General features: G+C 54.8%; 2 protein-coding genes across 3 annotated transcripts in view; one reads left to right on the forward strand and one right to left on the reverse strand.

Moving 5' to 3' along the window:
• DRAXIN (dorsal inhibitory axon guidance protein) overlaps nucleotides 1–11,861 on the reverse strand; it is a 44,432-nt gene extending 32,571 nt beyond the window's left edge. The window contains exons 1-2 of the mRNA XM_055262664.2: nucleotides 11,788–11,861; nucleotides 10,609–10,700 (exon numbers count right to left, since the gene is read on the reverse strand). Of these exons, the coding sequence (XP_055118639.1) occupies nucleotides 10,609–10,661 (53 nt within the window). The 5' untranslated portion in view covers nucleotides 10,662–10,700; nucleotides 11,788–11,861. The remainder of the gene's footprint in view (nucleotides 1–10,608; nucleotides 10,701–11,787) is intronic.
• On the forward strand, nucleotides 1,423–18,634 carry MAD2L2 (mitotic arrest deficient 2 like 2). 2 transcript variants are annotated; one of them, XM_055262682.1, is made up of 9 exons: nucleotides 1,423–1,569; nucleotides 12,510–12,561; nucleotides 12,650–12,768; nucleotides 15,507–15,578; nucleotides 16,173–16,273; nucleotides 16,979–17,073; nucleotides 17,388–17,461; nucleotides 17,942–18,034; nucleotides 18,299–18,634. In XM_055262682.1, exons 2-9 carry the CDS (start codon nucleotides 12,522–12,524, stop codon nucleotides 18,338–18,340), a joined length of 636 nt encoding a protein of 211 aa, XP_055118657.1. In that variant the 5' UTR covers nucleotides 1,423–1,569; nucleotides 12,510–12,521; the 3' UTR covers nucleotides 18,341–18,634. The 2 variants fall into 2 exon arrangements, with proteins under 2 accessions (XP_055118657.1, XP_055118656.1); XM_055262681.2 differs by lacking the exon at nucleotides 1,423–1,569 and adding an exon at nucleotides 11,949–12,083.
• The last annotated feature ends 20 nt before the right edge of the window (nucleotides 18,635–18,654 follow it).

Here is an 18,654-nt window from a genome sequence, read left to right on the forward strand (position 1 = left end):
GTCCCCACCCCATCCCAGGTCTGTAGACTCCCCTCCCCTCCCCTCCCTTCCTCCACAGGGTGTGTGAACCAGCACCAAGCGGCACCCCATTCCACACACATCCCTATAGGTAGGGACTAGCACCATCCCTGTTTTGTGACAGGAACACTGAGGCTCAGAGAGGTGCGTTCCTTTGTCCAAGATCACTCCCAGAGCCCCAGTGTGCGCGACCCCAGATGCATGGTACTGAACTGGTTCCAGACACCGGTGTGTCACTGCGCTGGGAGGTGCGCAGCGTGGAGGGAGCATATAGGCAGGGTAGACCACCGGGCGGAGAGGATGGCCCAGGGAGCACCCAGCTGAGGAAAGCAAGACTTGGCGGGAAACCCCAGCCCTCTCTCATCTCATACCCCGGCCCCGAAGGCGGCTGAGACCCTTGGCGAGCGGACGGAGAAAAGCCAAAAGCCGGCGGTGGGGAGCAGGAGGGACAGAGCGGGAGACCACAGGCGAAAGACCAGCGCCGTCGGGGGAGCCAGGCTGAGTACCGTCCTGGGCACAGATGGGACGGCACGGGGCCACCGGCGGTGCTGGTTCCGGGCGCACTCAGCGACCCCGGCCACACACCCCAGCCTCCTGGGCGGCCTCGAAAGGGGCGGGAGGGCACGCCCGCCAGCTGTGCCCGGGGCTCAGGGCGTCTTCCAAGCCTTCTTCCAACGGTGGCGGACTGGGGCCCCCCGCCTGAGAGACCACCCGGAGGCTCAGAGACAGAGAGACAAAGGGAGACTGGGTCCAGGAGAGAGAAGGCTAGTGCCGAGGAGAGTAGGCGCGAGCCGGGATCCCAGAGGGCGGCGAGGGCGCGCGAGGCCGAGTGTCAGAGCGTGGAAAAGTGGGCGTCCAGCGGCAGGTGGACGGATGGGGAGCCCGGGAGCAGTCAGGGGCCGTGGGGAGACGCGGCGAGGAGAGGAGGTGGCGGAAGGACTGGCGGATAGACGGGTCCGAGGGCTGGGAGGGAGGCAGCATCTTCACTTCCAGCCTCGGGACCCCGCGCACCCCGCCCCTGGGCGCGCCAGGTAGCCCATCTTTGTCCGGGCTCGCAGCCAGGTACGGCAGGAGGGGCGGAGCCAGGGGCGGGCCGAGGCCGTGCCTTACCTGTCCGGCCGGCGGGGAGGGGGCGGAGGGGCTCGGGGCCGAGAGCCTGCGGGAGCCGAGCGCAGCCGAGGGCGAGCCGCGGAACTGGGACGGCGTGGAGAGGTGCGCGGGCAGCCGGAGGATGTGCCCAGGCTGAGCGGGACTGGAAGGAAGGGGGAGTGGGCGGGCAGGAGGGAAGGGGGCGGGAGCGCGGGGAGGGGACAGAGGAGGGGCGGCGGGTGGCGGGCTCGACTGCCCCCAGCCAAAGGGCAGCCCCGGGGCCGGGCCCCGCGCGCTCCCGGCCAGCGCGCCCTCGCCAGCTGCGCTTCGAGTTCTGGGCCAGCTCCCCAGAGGCCTAGGCGCCGCCGCCGCGAGGGCGCGGGGCAGACAAAGGAGGCAGACAAAGGCGGGCGCAGCCCAGCAGCCGTGCGGGCACCGGGCGAGGCAGGCCCACTCCTCCCGGTGCGTAAGAGCCGCCTCGGCGCGGCCCAGGGCGCGTGGGACGGGAGGGGCTCCGGCAGCGGTGGTGCATCTGGAGCGGCCCCGCGGAGGGCAGGCGACAAAGGGCCGCGGCGGGGGGTCCTCGGTGAACCCCAACAATGGAGCGAGGCTGCGCGCTCAGCTGCGGCGGCGTCTGGCCGGGCAGGGGCCCGGGGCCGCAAAAGGATTATTCCGCCTAGACTGTCAAAAGGGACGGAAGAAATGCCCAGGGCGGGGGAGGCGGGACGGGGAACGGCGGGGCCTTTGTAGCCGCAGAAAGTGCGCAGAGTGGGCGGGCGGGGTTCTCCGAGAGGTCGCTCCTGGATGTGGGGGTACAAAGGGTCTTCAAAGTGTTACCAGCTCACCTGGGGCGCTGACGGCGCACCTGTGCCCTCTTTCCCGGTAGGGAAGGGAGAAAGACAACCGCCCCAATACACACACACACACACACACACACACGCGGCGCGGCTCTCGCCACGCCCCGTCCAAAGCCGGGCTGAAGCTTCTCAGTCCGGCCCAACCCGGACAAAGCCAGCGCTGGGGCAGGCTCATCCATCACCGCGCGGGGCGCCGTGTCCTGACGACCCTGGGAGTCCGGGAATGCTGGGTTATGGGTCCCGTGGCTCCCATAACTCACGACGGGGTCGGTGGGGCCACGGACGCTGCAAAGATCAAAGAGCGATGGGGCCGGACTCCCATATGTGGGAAGCAGCGCTCCCACCTGGCGCCCTGAGCTCGCCAGGTGGCTTCCATTTCGACTGTTTTCTTTCTCCAGCGTATGGCAAATTATGAATGAATCTGAGGTTTTAGAACACAGTTCTGCCGTCAAGCTAAATGTCTGTGTTCCTCTTCTGATGCCGTCCCCTATGACCTCGGGCAAGTCGCCTGACCTCTGAGTTCATGATTATACCTAAATCTCAGTGTTCCAGGCTTGAGTGCAGTGCCCTGTGTAAGGAGATAACGTTTCTAAGGTCTGGCCCATAGGAAATGCTCCTGAAAAATTAGCTGCCATTGTTACTGTGATATTATTAGCTTGGTGGGCACCAGGATGGACTGATGAGAACACTGGACTGTTTATTCACCGAAAGGTTTGAGTCATCCATCCCATAAATACCTATTGAACACCTACTATGTGCCGGCACCGGAGGTACAGTAGTAAACAACATGGACAAGAATCCCTGCCCCCATGGAGCTCAGATTCTAGTGAAGGAGACAGAAGATAAGTGAACAAATAAATATAAATGATGTCAGGTGGTGATTAGTGCTATGAAGAAAAGTAAAGCACATTACAGACAAAGCATGAAGGGACAAGGTGTTGTTTTACATAAAGTTGTTAGGAAAGGCCTCTTCGCTGGGGCAGTCCTTTCGGCAAAGAAAAGGAGGTAATGAGCCACGTGGTTGTGGGCAGAAGACTTGCAAGCAGAAGAGCCAGTGCAAAGGTCCTGGAGCAGGAGTGTGCTTGGTGTGTTTGGGGGAGAAGAGTCAGGCTGGAACAGAGCGAGGTGACATCAGACAGGGAGCTGGGGTAGGACCATGTTGTTACAGGAAAGGGGTCCCGACCCAGACCTCAGGAGAGGGTTCCTGGATCTCGCACAAGAAATAATTCAGGGCGAGTCCATAGAGTAGAAAGTTTATTGAGACAGTAGAGGAATAAAAAGAATGACTACTCCATAGACAGCACAGCACCAAGGGCTGCTGGTTGCCCATTTTTATGGTTATTTCTTGATATGCTAAACAAAGGTGGATTATTCATGCTTCCCCCCCCCCCCGCTTTTTTTTTCTTTTTGAGAAAAAAAGCTCTGTCACCCAGGCTGGAGTGCAGTGGTGCGATCTGAGCTCACTGCAACCTTCACCTCCCGGATTCAAGCAATTCTCCTGCCTCAGCCTCCTGAGTAGCTGGGATTACAGGTGCGCACCACCATGCCTGGCCAACTTTGTATTTTTAGTAGAGATGGGGTTTCACCATGTTGGCCAGGCTGGTCTTGAACTCCTGACCTCAGGTGATCCACCTGCCTCAGCCTCCCAAAGTGCTGGGATTACAGCAGGCGCGAGCCACAGAGCCCAGCCCCCCCACCTTTTTTTTTTTTTTTTTTTTTGAGACAGAGTCTCACTTTGTTGCCCAGGCTGGTATAGTGGTGCAATCTTGGCTCAGTGCAACCTCTGCCTCCCAGGTTCAAGCGATTCTCATGCCTCAGCCTCCCAGTTAGCTGAGGTTACAGGCACACACCACCATGCCCAGCTAATTTTTTGTATTTTTAGTAGAGACAGGGTTTCGCCATGTTGCCCAGGCTGGTCTTGAACTCCTGACCTCAGGCAATCTGCCTGCCTCGGCCTCCCAAAGTGCTAGGGTTACAGGGGTGAGCCACTGTGCCTGGCCTTTGCTTCCCCTTTTTAGACCATATAGGGTAACGTCCTGATGTTGCCATGGCATTTGCAAACTGTCATGGCACTGGTGGGAGTGGAGCAGTGAGGATGACCAGAGGTTGCTCTCATGGCCATCTTGGTTTTGGTGGGTTTTGACAGCCTTCCTTCCTGCAAACTGTTTTATCAGCAAGGTCTTTATGACCTGTATCTTGTGCTGATCTCCTGTCTCATGCTGTGACTTAGAATGCCTTAGCCATCTGGGAATATGGCCCAGTAAGTCTCAACCTCATTTTACCCAGCCCCTACTCAAGATGGGGTTGCTCTGGTTCAGACACCTCTAACAATGTGAGCCTGCAAAGGCCACGGAGAGGACTTGGGCTGTTTAGAGGGACCGTGAGCAGAGCAGAGACATGACCTGACTTAGGTTTTTAGCGGGTTTGCTAATTCCTTTTTCTTTTCCTTTTTTTTTTTTTTGAGATGGAGTCTTGCTCTGTTGTCTAGGCTGGAGTGCAGTGGTGTGATTGTGGCTCACTGCAACCTCTGCCTCCCGGGTTCAAGCGATTCGCCTGCCTCAGTTTCCCAAGTAGCTGTGACTACAGGCACGTGCCACCATGCCTGGCTAATTTTTTGTATTTTTAGTAGAGACAGGGTTTCCCCATGTTAGCCAGGATGGTCTCAATATCCTGACCTCAGGTCATTCGCCAGCCTTGGCCTCCCAAAGTGCTGGGATTACACCACGTTTGCTGATTCCTAAGGCTGGGAGTAGTTTGCAGTGGGACAAGGGTGAAAGCAAGAGACCAGCTAAGGACTGTGGCAGAGAAGAGATGATGGTCACATGGGCCTGGGAGAGGGGGCAGTGTGCAGCGGGCATGATTTGCGTCGCCAAGGATAGAGCTGTGGCCCAGCATTCATGAGCCAGGAGAAAAACCTTGGAGTCTCTGGTTCAAATGCTGCTGCTGTGGCTGTGCCCTGGCTGGGTGATCTGCCGATGTCCTTGGAGCTGGGGTTACACAATATGAAAAGGTGGGTGTTAGGAGAGGCCTGGACTCCTATCCCATCCAGGTTATGATGACTTTAGGGCCTCAGTTTCCTTGTCTGTAAAATGAGGTACTTGAGGCACCAAAGTAGGCTCCAATATTCATCAACTGATGACTGGATAAGCAGATGTGGTCTATCCATACACGGGAGTATTTTGGTTCTACGAAGGAATGAAGTATCAGTATATGATTCGACCTGGATGAATCTTGAAAACATTATGCTAAGTGGAACAAGCCAGACATAAAAGACCATATTTTGTACAATTACATTTATATGAAATGTTCCGTATTGGCAAGTCCAGGTCAGGCACAGTGGCTCATGCCTGTAATCCTAGCACTTTGAGAGGGTGAGGCAGGAGGACCTCTTGAAGCCAGGAGTTGGAGACCAGCCTGGCAACATAGTGAGACCCCTTCTCTACAGAAAATTTTAAAAATTAGTCTGGGTGTGGTGGCTCATGCCTGTCATCCCAACACTTTGGGAGGCCCAAGGTGGGTGGGTCACCTGAGGTCAGGAGTTCGAGACCAGTCTGGCCAATATGGCAAAACCTCATCTCTACTAAAAATTTAAAAATTAGCCAAGCATGATGGAGGGCGCCTGTAGTCCCAGCTACTCAGGAGGCTCAGGCAGGAGAATCGCTTGAACCGGGGAGGCGGAGATTTCATTGAGCTAAGATTGCACCACTGCACTCCAGCCTGGGTGGCAGAGAGAGACTCCATCTCAAAAAATAAATAAATAAAATAAAAATTAGCTGGGTGTGATGGTGCACACCTGCAGCCCCAGCTATTGGAGAGGCTGAGGTGGGAGGATCGCTTGAGCCCAGGAGGTTGAGACTTCAGTGAGCTGCGATTGCATCACTGCACTCCAGCCTAGGTGACAGAGTGAGACCCTGTCTCCAAAAAATAAAATAAAAAAATTGGACAGTCCATAGAACAGAAAGTAGATGAGTGGTTTTGGAATTGATGTACCTGGCAGCACACTTTGGGCATGAACAACCCTTCTCAAGACATCAGGAGTGATGAAATGTTCCGAATTAGTAGCAGTGTACAACATTGGGACTATACTAAAAACCACTGAATTGCACCCAGTGAAAAGGTGAACTTTATGGTTTGTGAATTATATCTCCACAGAGAAGTTTTTTTTTTTTTTTTTTTAAAGTGGCAGTTGAGCTGGATCAAAAGTTCTTATCTTGTGGCCCAGGATGGCTTCAGAATATATCTGGACACTCCTGATGTTGTGTAAGACATTTAGTGTCTCTGGGCCGGGTGTAGTGGCTGAAGCCTGTAATCCCAACACTTTGGCAGGCGGAGGCGGGCACATCACTTGGGGTCAGGAGTTCGAGGCCAGCCTGGCCAACATGGCGAAACCCCATCTGTACTAAAAGTACAAAAAAATTAGCTAGGCGTGGTGGCGCATGCCTGTAGTCCCAGCTACTCGGGAGGCTGAGGCAGGAGAATCGCTTGAACCAAGGAGGTGGAGGTTGCAGTGAGCCGAGATCATGCCTATGCACTCCAGCCTGGGCGACAAGAGTGAGACTCTATCTCAAAAAAAAAAAAAAAAAAGAGAAAGAAAAAGACATTTTGTGTCTCTGGGTAGAAGCCCAAAGTTTAAGAACATATGACTAGGCTAGGCACGGTGGCTCATGCCAGTAATCCCAGAGCTTTGGGAGGCTGAGGCAGGAATTCTGGAGGCCAAGTGTTGAAGACCAGCCTGGGTAACACAGCGAGACCCTGTCTCTATGAAAAAAGAGCAGATGATCAGTAAGGTCCCCCGACCACTGAGGGGTCAGCAACACTGGGAATCAGTAGAACCCCACAGAGGGAATGGTGGGTGAGGGCTTTGCTCTGGCTGAAGTGTTGGAATCCATCTCAGGTCAGCAGTGAACCCCGGGATCTGGGACAGCTGTCCAGGTCAGGCCTCACACCAGAAGGCAGATGAGAGCGGAGAGGAGCTGTCAGCAGGAAGTCCTTTTCTTTAGGCATCTTGTTCCATGATGATGCATGTCGTCCCTAGGGCACCTTGGGAGTTGCCTGCTGCCTTGGGAAATGGAAATGGAGCTGTAGGGATGCCGCTAAGGATGATTTGGATGGGGTTTTGAAAAGTGTGACAGCTTGTCCAGAGTGTTTGTTCTGGGGGCTTAAATAGTGTATATAGACCTTAATATCATTGTCATGACAGTCATTAATTGAGCATTTATGTGCCAGGCCTTGTGCACTTTGTTTATTTTTTGAGACAGGGTCTCACTTTATCACCCAGGTTGGAGTGCAGTGGCACAAACATGGCTCACTGCAGCCTTGATTTCCTGGGCTCAAGTGATCCTCCCACCTCAGCCCCCTAAGTAGCTGGGACTACAGGTGCACGCCACCATGCTCAGCTAATTTTTATATTTTTTGTAGAGTTTTTGCCACGTTGCCCAGGCTGGTCTCGAACTCCTGAGCTCAAATGGTCCGTCCACCTTGGCCTTCCAAAAAGCTGAGATTATAGGCGTGAGCCACCATGCCTGGCATTGTGCGCTTTATATTCTTTATAAACATGAACATGGACATAAACATTTGCTCTTTGCTCAATCCTATGAAATTGGAACTACCATTATGCCATTTTACAGATGGGCAAACTGAGATTCAGAGAAAGAAGGGCCCACACCTGGTTAATGGGCAGTGTTTGGGAGAGAAGCAGCAGGTTGGACACATGAGCAGGCCCAGTGGGTGCTGGGGACACCATAGGGAACATGCCACAGCCCTTGCTTTTGTTTTTGAAAATAGCTTTTCTCTGCATAGCATCACCCATAGCCCAGGCACTGAAGTCAATGTGTTTTGCTCCTCATCCAGACTCAGTTGGGATTCAAGTCAGGCAAGTGGTAATGAGCCACTGTCCACCATCATTTCATTCCTCTGTCATTCATTCTTTCATTCACTCATTTGACACACATTCTCTGAGAACCTGAATTCGGGCTGGGCATGGTGGCTCAAGCCTGTAATCTCAGCATTTTGGGAGGCTGAGGCAGGAGGATCACTTGAGCCCAGGAGTTCGAGACCAGCCTAGGCAACATGGTGAGACCCTGCCTCTGCAAAAAAATTGAAAAATCAGCCAGGTGTGATGGTGCACACCTGTAATCCCAGCTACTCAGGAGGCTGAGGTAGGAGGATCCCTTGAGCCCAGGAGTTTCAGGCTGTAGTGAGCTATGATTGCCCCACTGCACTCTAGCCTGGGTGACAAGGAGAGACCCTGTCTCTGGAAAAAAAAAAAAAAAGAGAGAGGGAACCTGAATTTGGCCAGGCACTGTACTGAAATAATGAATGAGGCTGGGTCCCTGCCCAGGAGCATTGCAATTGGATGGGCCCCTGAGCAACAGGATATCAGGAGATTGTCACTAGGCTATGTGTGGCTCACTCTGTATGTCCCCCGTACCCCATGTGATTGGTGTCCTGGGAGCCTTAAGCAGGGTGGGAGAGATGATTCATTCTGCCATCAGCCTGGTGGGGATGGAAGGGGTCTTGGAATCATCTTAGGGGTCTGGAAATCTCACTGCTTGGTTCACTCACTGTGTGTTTGTTCCATAAACCCCAGCAGTCCTCCTCTGCCGGTGCAGGTCTTCCTCTTTGCTGGGCTGGTGCTCACAGCTCACCTTCTCAGTTTCCATTTTAATGTCTCTTGGGAGTGATTTTCCCTCCGTCCCCAACACAGATCCTCAGGGACCTGCTCTAGTTGGCAAATAAGTTCTTGCTCCCCCTAAACACCCATCCTTCCTTCCCAGCCGTCCTCCTACATATTGTCATTATGGTGAAAAATATGCAAATAACTTTGAACAACAGTCTCCCAGCAGACGGATGTTCAAAAATGTAATAAATTAACCCCATAATGTAATCTGGATCCCGCGACCATCCATCATGCTGATGCGATTAAGATATGCAAAACCAGATGCTGAAGAGTGCATGGATGGAGTGTTGGCAGAGCTCTCCGGATGGGCCCATGCTGATTCGGCCCCCTGCCCCCGCCCCCGCCCCCATGGAACCTGAGGCCATCAAAGGTTTAGGGAACATCTGTCTGACCTGTTCATTTCACTAATGAGACTGAAGCCTTTTGGGGGTTTGGGGTCAGATCGGTTTGAATCCCTCCCCATCTGCTTCCTAACCCACCTTCCGTTTGTGATTGGCCCCAAACCCATACTTTTTTTTTTTTTTTTTGAGATGAAGTTTTCGCTCTTGTTGCCCAGGCTGGAGTGCAATGGTGCAATCTCGGCTCACCACAACCTCCGCCTCCCAGGTTCAAGCTATTGTCCTGCCTCAGCCTCCGAGTAGCTAGGATTACAGGCATGCGCCCCCACGCCTGGCTAATTTTGTATTTTTAGTAGAGATGGGGTTTCTCCATGTTGGTCAGGTTGATCTCGAACTCCTGACCTCAGGTGATCCACCAGCCTCAGCCTCCCAAAGTGCTGGGATTACAGGCGTGAGCCACCCACCGCGCCCAGCTGACATTTTTTTTTTAATTGCAATAATTTTTGGTTACATGGGAAAGTTGTTTAGTGGTGACTGCTGAGATTTTGGTGCACCTGTCACCTGAACAGTGTACACTGTACCCAGTATGTAGTCTTTTGTCCCTCACCTTCTCACCCTTCCCCCAGAGTCCCCAAAGTCCAATATATCATTCCTATGCCTTTGCATCGTCATAGGTTAACTCCCACTTACAAGTGAGAACATACGATATTTGCAAACCCAGATATTTTTATCCACAGGTTTCTAGTTGACAGGGTGGGTACTCCAGTGTCAAAAGCTGTTGGGACCTCAGTTTCCCCAAGGAAAAATTAGGGTTGAGTTTATGTCCCCCAAGATTTTTCTAACGTTCTTAGCTCTGTGTGTCAGGAGTTCTATGGGTGGCTTGTATTGTGTCTTCTCAGGGCAGAGGGCTGGGGCTGGGAGCCCATGGAGGGAGGGCTTGACTTGAGCCCCAATGCCCCTCACACTGTGTCCTGAAGGCCATCCCACAGGAGTCACTTGTCTCTCAGTTTCCCCACCCCAGGCCCCAGTACGAAGGGCTTCTTTGCAAGGAGTTGCCCCCTATGACTGCCACTGCCTGTCACCAATGCAAAAGCGGCTTAAGCAGCCTCCAGAGAGGGAAAGGAAAGACCCTTGCTTTTCCCAAGTTCTGCAATGAGTCAGTCTCAAGGAGCCACGGGACTCTGTCTATAAGCCAGTGAGCTGCTTGGCCAGCTCTATGTGGAAATGGCATGATGTGGGCAGGATCCCCACGTCCTGAGAAGGGTTGCTGTGCTCAGAATGTGCTGCCAAGTGCACCAGTTCCTAAAACAAAATCATCCATCCCTTTGGATGGATGATTTTACATCACAATTTTACAAAATGCATCGCATTTTTACAAAATGCAGATATTCTGTCTCTGGGAACAGTCCAAACCTCTGTGGTGATTCCCACACTTTGCTGGGCATCCGGGCCCCTGGGGAGCTTGTTAAAGGGCCAGTGCCCTGCTGTGCACCCCACCTCGATCAGGTTGCTCTGGGCAGCAGGGCAGTTGTGATTAATGGGCTCCTGGGGGATTCTGATGCAGATTTCCTAGGACTGCATTTGAAGAAATGTTTTGCTGACATTCCTAGCTTAATGGGTTACTTACAGGTTACTTTTTCTCTCCCCATTAGAAGTCTGGAAATGCAGGTTTGAAGGCATCAGGGGACGGGGGGAGGGATCCAGGTCTTCTATAATGAGCTGTAAACGATAAACGAGTCTGGCCAGATCTGTGTCCAAACAGATGGATGAGACTAACAAGCTCTTACGTCCCTGGAGGTCACAGACAAAGTCCTCTTGGCTTCTGGTCCTGACTTGTTGCCCACTAACTCCGTAGCTGCTTCTCAGATCTTAGTTTTCTCACTTGTAAAATAAGGGGGCTGTAAATAAGTGGAAGCCCTGGTGTCAGAAGAGGCATCAGAGCTGGGTTTGTATTCCCACTGTGTGATTTTGGCGAATTAGAGAACGTTTCTGGCCCTGTTTAACCATCTGTAAAGTGGGGCTATAAAATGGAGACTTAGCTGCTAGGGTTAATGAGGGAATTAACGGAATCAGTGTTTGACACATAAGAAGTGCTCGATGTTAGTCATTATTTTTTATTATTTTAATAATATCATCTCTGAGGGCCCTTTCAGGACTTCCAGACCGAGTCCACGCCCCTGGGGGACTTCGGAGCAGTAAAATGTAGTGGCAGGAGGCACCTCGGCCATCGGCCACCCCACCAGCTGGGAGACGCGGGCAGGTTATTCACCCTTCTGCACCTCGTTTGACTTATCTGTATAAAGGGAACAGTCACAGTAACTGCCTCATGGAGTTACTCCGAGGACTTAGATAATCCACGGACACACTTAGCCCAGTGCCCAGCACTCGGCTGGAGCTCCATAAAGGTCAGCTATTGTTATGAAGCGTAGGGCGGGGAGGGTTCATCCTCTTGGGCGGTCGGGCCAGGCTGCATTTACGTACCCGGTGGGGGCGGAGCAGGGGCGACGCCGGTGCACGCCCTCTTTTTTTTATTTTTAAAATTTCGCCCGGGACTTGACAACCAGTACAAACCTGTCCTCCCCTGTTCCCACCCCCGAGCCAGAGGATTCGCTTTTGGGTGGGCAGCTGCAGGGATGTGACTCGGGCTAGCTCAGATGTGGCTGCCGTTAGTCCCCAGCCGCGCCCTCCCCTGGCCCTCCCCAGCCCTCTTCCGGCGCCTGCTAAAGCGAGAGAAATGCCCTCGGGGGAAGATATGTAGCGATCCAATGGAACGTGGAGATCAACGTTGTGTTTTCTTCGCGCTCACCCAAAGTTGAAGGGAGGTGGCGGCGCGGGTCTCAGCCCCTCGCCGACGCCGAGGCTCGGCCCCTGCCCCCCGGAGCCCGGCCCCGGCAGCGGAACCGCCCTGTGCGAGGCCGGGTTTAGGCGGTGCGGGAATGGGCGTGGCCTGGGCGGGGCGGGCGCTAGGACCCGCCGGAGCGCCGTGAACGTCACCGAGCGGCGCCGAGGCCCCGGGTTGAGCGGGAGGCGCGATCGGTCCGGTCGGTGGCTCCCCGCGGCGGGGCCGGGCCCGATCTTCGGCGGGAACCGAGCCCAGAGGCGGTACTGGGGGAGGGGAGAGGGGGCGGGATTCCCGCTGGGAGGGATCCGGCGGAGCAGGGGGCGGAGTCTTATTCCAACCCAGCTTCGCTTTCCGCATGTCCCGCTCTGCGCTCCCGGCCCTGCGCATCCAGCTGTTTCCCTCTGCGTCCGCGGCCCTGCCCTTTTCCGGGGCACAGCTGTGGTCTTTACACCCCCCAAGACAGCAGGGCGAGGGGGCGCGGGCGGCCAGTGGATAGAGGCTGATGCCCCCAAGCACAGACGCCAGCGTGGGGGTGGAGGTTCTTCCCAGCTGCCCTGAGCCTGTGCTAAGCGGGAGGTCCTGCCCGAGTTCCCGCAGACTTTGGGGAGGGAAGAGACGGTGGAAGCGAGCGGGTTCTGGGCTCCTGGGTCTCTGAAACTACCCTCTGCCCTTGCCCCAACACTCAGGTAGCGGGAAGGATGACCACGCTCACACGACAAGACCTCAACTTTGGCCAAGGTAGGGAGGCTGGACCTGCGGGCCCGGGGGCGGGGGCGTCTGGGCCGGCGGGCTTCCTCGAGCGCCACCGGCTTTTGCCCCCCTGCAGTGGTGGCCGATGTGCTCTGCGAGTTCCTGGAGGTGGCTGTGCATCTCATCCTCTATGTGCGCGAGGTCTACCCCGTGGGCATCTTCCAGAAACGCAAGAAGTACAACGTGCCGGTCCAGGTGAGGCATGTCCCAGAACCACAGAGTGGGTACAGGGTGGACTTTTAAAAACTCTTTGGTAGGGCGCGGTGGCTCACGCCTGTAATCCTAGCACTTTGGGAGGCCGAGGCGGGCAGATCACCTGAGGTCAGGAGTTCGAGACCAGCCTGACAACATGGTGAAACCCCGTCTCTACTAAAAATACAAAAATTAGCCGGGCATCGTGGCCAATACCTGCAATCCAGCTACTCAGGAGGCTGAGGCAGGAGAATCCCTTGAATCCGGGAGGCGGAGATTGCAGTGAGCCGAGATCCTGCCACGCACTCCAGCCTGGGTGACAAGAGCGAAACTCCGTCTCAAAAAAAAAAAAAACCTCTTCCACTTCAGGCCAAGCCACTTCATTCCACAGGGCCCTGCCCTTGCCTTCCGGTTCCAAAGTGATGTTGCCTACCCACCCCTCAGAAGGGAGTTCCCCTTGCCAGAAATTAGGGACCAAGCCTGATAAGAGTTATCCTGGGGGTCTCCGGGCGTGGTGGCTCACGCCTGTAATCCGAGCACTTTGGTAGGCTGAGGCGGCCGAATTACTAGGTCACGAGTTCAAGAAACCAGCCTGACGAGCATGGTGAAATCCTGTCTCTACTAAAAATACAAACATTAGCCGAGTGTGGTGGTACGCACCTGTAATCCCAGTTACTCAGGAGGCTGAGGCAGGAGAACCGCTTGAACCCGGGAGGCGGAGGTTGCAATGAGCCCAGATTGTGCCACTGCACTCCAGCCTGGGCGACAGAGCGAGACTACGTCTCAAAAAAAAAAAAAAGTTACCCTGGGGACGTGGTGGCACTTTGAAGGAGCTCCTGAAGCTGGTGAACCTTGGTGTGAGGAGGGTATTTCCTAAAACCTCCAACCCTTCTCGCTACCATTTATCCTAAACTCAATGGGTTAAGGCTAAAAGGCAGACAAAGCAGTGTGCATCGCACTGTAGCTCCAGTCCCTAGGAGTGCCTGTCTCTGGAAGGCACTCAGGAAACACGAGAATAAGTGGTAGAAGCTTAAAGGACATCCAGGTGGTCCCAGCTTCAAGTCCCCATACCACCATTGTTTTCTCACTTCCAGTATGGTATTCAAGACATTACATGAGGTAGTCAGCACTTTATTTTTTTATTTTATATTTTATTTTTTGAGACTGAGTCTCGCTCTGTCGCCCTGGCTGGAGTGCAGTGGCGTGATCTTGGCTCACTGCAACCTCCACCTCCTGGGGTTCAAGTGATTCTCCTGCCTCAGCCTCCTGAGTAGCTGGGATTACAGGCGTTTGCCACCACATCTGGCTAATTTTTGTATTTTTAGTAGAGACAAGGTTTCACCGTGTTGGCCAGGCTGGTCTCGAACTCCTGACCTCCAGTGATCCGCCTGCCTTGGCCTCCCAAAGTGCTGGGATTACAGGTGTGAGCACTTTATTATGAAATAGGTTTTGTGTTAGATAATGTTGCCCAACTGTGGGCTAATGTAAGTGTTTTGAGTGTGTTTAGGTAGGCCCGGCTAAGCTATGATGTTCTATATGTTACGTGTATTAATTGCATTTTCCACTGGCGATATTTGATGGGTTTATCCAAACACAAACCCATAGTAAGTTGAAGGTCACCTTTAGAGGGAAAAGGAAAAAAACAATTGACATTTACTCACTTTTTATTTATGATGAAGTGATTGAAGCTCAGAGAAGTTAAGGAATTTGCCTGAGGCCACACAGTTCCTTAGTTCTTAACTTTTGAAATCTGATTACATTTTCCTGGATCCTTTTTCTGGAAAAATGCGCAAGTGCACAAAGATACAACTTTAGGGACTTCTCAGACTCTGGAGGAGTCCATGGACCCCACATTAAGAACCCCTAGTAGTATATTAAATGCTCATATTGGGATTGAGTTCTTATCTTTTTTTTTCGTTTGAGATGGAGTCTCGCTTCGTTGCCCAGGCTGGAGTGCAGTGGCTTGATCTCAGCTCACTGCAACCTCCGTTTCCCAGGTTCAAGTGATTCTCCTGCCTCAGCCTCCCAAGTAGCTGGGATTACAGGTGCCACCTCACCTGGCCAATTTTTGTATTTTTAGTAGAGACGGGGTTTTGCCATTTTGGCCAGGCTTGTCTCAAACTCTTGACCTCAGGTGAACCACCCACCTCATCCTCTCAAAGTGCCGGGATTAGAGGAGTGAGCCACTGCGCCCAGCCTGAGTTCTTATCTTCTAACTTCTTTCTCTGTGGATAAATTCACAGTTCTTAGCCTCTTCTTTTTTTTGAGACCGGAGTTTCGCTCTGTTGCCCATGCTGGAGTGCGGTGGCGTGATCTCGGCTCACTGCAACCTCCACCTCCTGGGTTCAAGCGATTCTCCTGCCTCAGCCTCCCAAGTAGCTGGGACTAAGGTGCCCGCCACCACATCTGGCTAATTTTTGTATTTTTAGTAGAGATGGGGTTTCACCATATTGGCCAGGCTGGTCTCAAGGGGTTTTGCCATATTGGCCAGGCTGGTCTGGAACACCTGACCTTGTGATCCACCCGCCTCGGCCTCCCAAAGTGCTGAGATTACAGGCGTGAGCCACTGTGCCCGGCCAGTTCTTAGCCTCTTGAGGGAAAGTGGGGTCTCCTGGGTAGGGAGCCCTGGCGAGCTGCTGGGCCTCTGACCGAAGGCAGACGCGGCCTTGGGCTCCTGGTCGTGTTGGGTGGTTTCCCCATCTGTGCTTTGGGCCTCACCAGCTACATGGTGTTGTGTGCAGATGTCCTGCCACCCGGAGCTGAATCAGTATATCCAGGACACACTGCACTGCGTCAAGCCACTCCTGGAGAAGGTGAGGGTGCACTGGGCTCCCCAGCCACCTCACCCCCTGCTCACCCCTGTCCCTCTATGCTCACAGTCCAACTCTGGGATGGGGTGATGGCCAGGACTCTGTGGGGTCTTCATGGCTCCAATACCCAGAAGCCTGTTGCCTGCACTCTGGAGACCATTCCAACCCAGGGGTAGGCCCCAAGGCGTGTGGGCCACGTTCAGGGTGCCTTGGGCCTGGGACCCTGGGTTGGAGCTGGCTCTGAGTAGGGGCTGCCCTGGAGGGTTGAGGGTTCTTCTCACATCCGTCCCCTGTTCTCCACGCTAAACGTTCTGTCTGAGCTGAGCCCCTCAGGGTTTCTTCCCCATCTAGTCCTGATCTCAGACTTCCTGGGACCTTCCCTATGGGGCCCGGGCATTCTCTCAGCCTACACCACTCATGCTGGAGGGTGCCAGCTTCTCAAACCCGCTATCTGGCCTCTTGGGGACCCCCAGCCTAGCAGCTGAGCAGGGCTGTGAGTGGGCCGTTTCCCCTCCTTCCTTGGGCAAGAGGGTGGAGGCAGGTGGTGGAGTGGGGGTGGGGTGCCTGGCTCTGCAGTGGGAGTTCCTCTCTTTGCAGAATGATGTGGAGAAAGTGGTGGTGGTGATTTTGGATAAAGAGCACCGTCCAGTGGAGAAATTCGTCTTTGAGATCACCCAGCCTCCACTGCTGTCCATTAGGTGGGCTGCCCCTGCCCCTTGCCCACTAGCTGGCATCAAGTCTGTCTCTGGCAACACACCCACCCCTTTAAGGTGGCCCTTGAATACCTTGGTAAAGGCCTGGGAGGAGAAAGGGCAAGACGCGTGAGCCTGACGAGGGGACAGCCTGTGAGCAGCTGAGATGGGTCCAGAGAGATGACATGAGCTACCCAGGGTCACCTGGGTGGGGGCAGAGCCCAGGACACAGAACCAGTTTTCTGACTCCCCAGGCAAGTGTCCAGTCAACTCGAAGTTGACCTCGGGCACATGTGTTGGTCAGCTGCATGCTTCCAATGGTGAGGTCAGGGCACTGGAATCTGGCACCAACCTGTCCCCATGGGCTGTGTGGCCTTAGGCAAGCCCTTTCCCCTCCTGGCTTGGTGTCCTGGTTCTTGGGCCTGGCTGCACATTAAAACCACCTAGGGAGGCCTCCTCAGGCCACCCCTACCTCCCCTGTCCCCCGCTCCCCCGCCAAATTCTGACTTTGTCTGGGGTGGGGCTGGGCATTTCTTTTAAACTCCCTTGCTGGTTTGCATTGTGTGGACCAGACAGGGAGCTGGGTCCTAGGCATGCAGCACTCTCACAGGCACTGGAGGGGATTCTGTACCCCAGGTCTGCATCCAGGCTTGATGCCTGTGGTGGAGGGGAGGGCGCCAGTGTGACGGGAAGACCTCCTCTCACTCCCAGCTCAGACTCCCTGTTGTCTCATGTGGAGCAACTGCTCCGGGCCTTCATCCTGAAGATCAGCGTGTGCGATGCTGTCCTGGACCACAACCCCCCAGGTGTGTCCACTCCCCACCCTCTCTTCCCTTGGCGTTTCCATGGTTATCTCGGGTTGGTCTGTGTTCCCAGGTCCATGTTTGGCTGTTCTGAGACTCATCTCTTTCTAACCCTGAGAGTCCACCTCCTCTGGGAAGCTTCCCTGATTGATTCTACCTGGCTTCCATCTCCCTATTGACTGGGGCTTTTCTTAGCATTTGCTTTGTCATCTGCTCTGGGGGTGCTGCCGAGCCAGCAAGGGAAGTGGGAAGAGGCTGGGCCCAGTCGCTGGCACCAGGGCGGCAGGGGAGCCTCCACCAACCTCTTGCCTCTCCAGGCTGTACCTTCACAGTCCTGGTGCACACGAGAGAAGCCGCCACTCGCAACATGGAGAAGATCCAGGTCATCAAGGTGAGATGAGATGGGTCTGGGTCTGGGCGCAGGCTCTAGAAACATGATGTCGCAGTTCCAGGCAGGCAGGGGCATTGCCTGTGGCCAGCCACCCATTACATTGGTGCGGCAGCGCCTGGCACCCAGCAGCTCCTCAGGCCTAGCCACTGCTCCATCTGGGCACTTGGGGCAGTGAGGAGCCCAGGTGGAGCCACCTACTGGGGCCCCTGGCTCATCCTGGCTCTTCTGAAGTGGGGGCTCTCCAGGGAGGGGTCCTAGCCTACCAGGTTCGGCGTTGGTGCCTGGGGCTTGTTCGTCACTTGGGTTCTATGGACTTGGCCTCTGTGGGGGATGGGGGGTCCTGGGTTCTGCATCACCAAAAGCTTCCTAGTGATTCTGAGGCTCAGGTTGGAGGCCCCTGGTCTGGAGTGGGAGGGACAGCAAAGTGAGGGCAGGCCAGGGCCCAGCCCCGTCACCCCCCGACCTTTGTCTCCTCCCTAGGATTTCCCCTGGATCCTGGCGGATGAGCAGGATGTCCACATGCATGACCCCCGGCTGATACCACTAAAAACCATGACGTCGGACATTTTAAAGGTGAGCTTCGTGGGAACCTGGGAAGCTTTATTTAGGGGCTGCTTACGAAGTGAGGCCCGGTGCTGAGGTCTTACTAGAGGGCTCGCCGGAGAGAACGAGGGAATGCCTGGTGGAAGGCTCCTCCCATCTCTACTCTTCTCCACCTCGGCTATGGCCATGACGCCCCACCCTTGGTGGAGATCTGCCCATCAGGGGCTTCTGTGTCCTCCAGCAGGGATGCCCTGGCTGTCTTGCTGACTGTGGCTGTTTGCTTGTGTCCATCAGATGCAGCTTTACGTGGAAGAGCGTGCTCATAAAGGCAGCTGAGGGGACACCTGCCACCCCACTGATGCCCGAACTGTCAGACTTTGGGGGATCCCCGCCTAGGCAGTGCTGCATGGCTGCCCTGATTCCAAGTGCTCTTATTGCCTCTGTGTGTGGATCGCCCGCCCCAGCCCGGGGCCGCTCAGGTCTGCTTGGAGGATGCCTCCCCCAGGAGGGCAGTGAAGGATGCCGCAACCTCGACTTCTCAGCCTCCTGGGGTTCCGCCGGCCAACACTGTCTGTCTCAAATACTGTGCTGTGAGTTGTTTCAATAAAGGGGCCCCAAGGGCTGGGCTGAGCTGAGCCGTCATTAATTGG

Source organism: Symphalangus syndactylus, chromosome 22, assembly GCF_028878055.3.
Source record: "Symphalangus syndactylus isolate Jambi chromosome 22, NHGRI_mSymSyn1-v2.1_pri, whole genome shotgun sequence".
Taxonomy (NCBI): Eukaryota; Metazoa; Chordata; class Mammalia; order Primates; family Hylobatidae; genus Symphalangus; species Symphalangus syndactylus.

Excerpts from the sequence above, each read along its gene's own strand:
- MAD2L2 (XM_055262682.1), top strand. The coding sequence starts at position 12,522 with ATGACCACGCTCACACGACAAGACCTCAACTTTGGCCAAG. Across the intron at positions 17,074-17,387 it reads CCTGGACCACAACCCCCCAG|GCTGTACCTTCACAGTCCTG; the intron begins GTGTGTCCACTC and ends TTGCCTCTCCAG. Across the intron at positions 17,462-17,941 it reads AGAAGATCCAGGTCATCAAG|GATTTCCCCTGGATCCTGGC; the intron begins GTGAGATGAGAT and ends TCTCCTCCCTAG.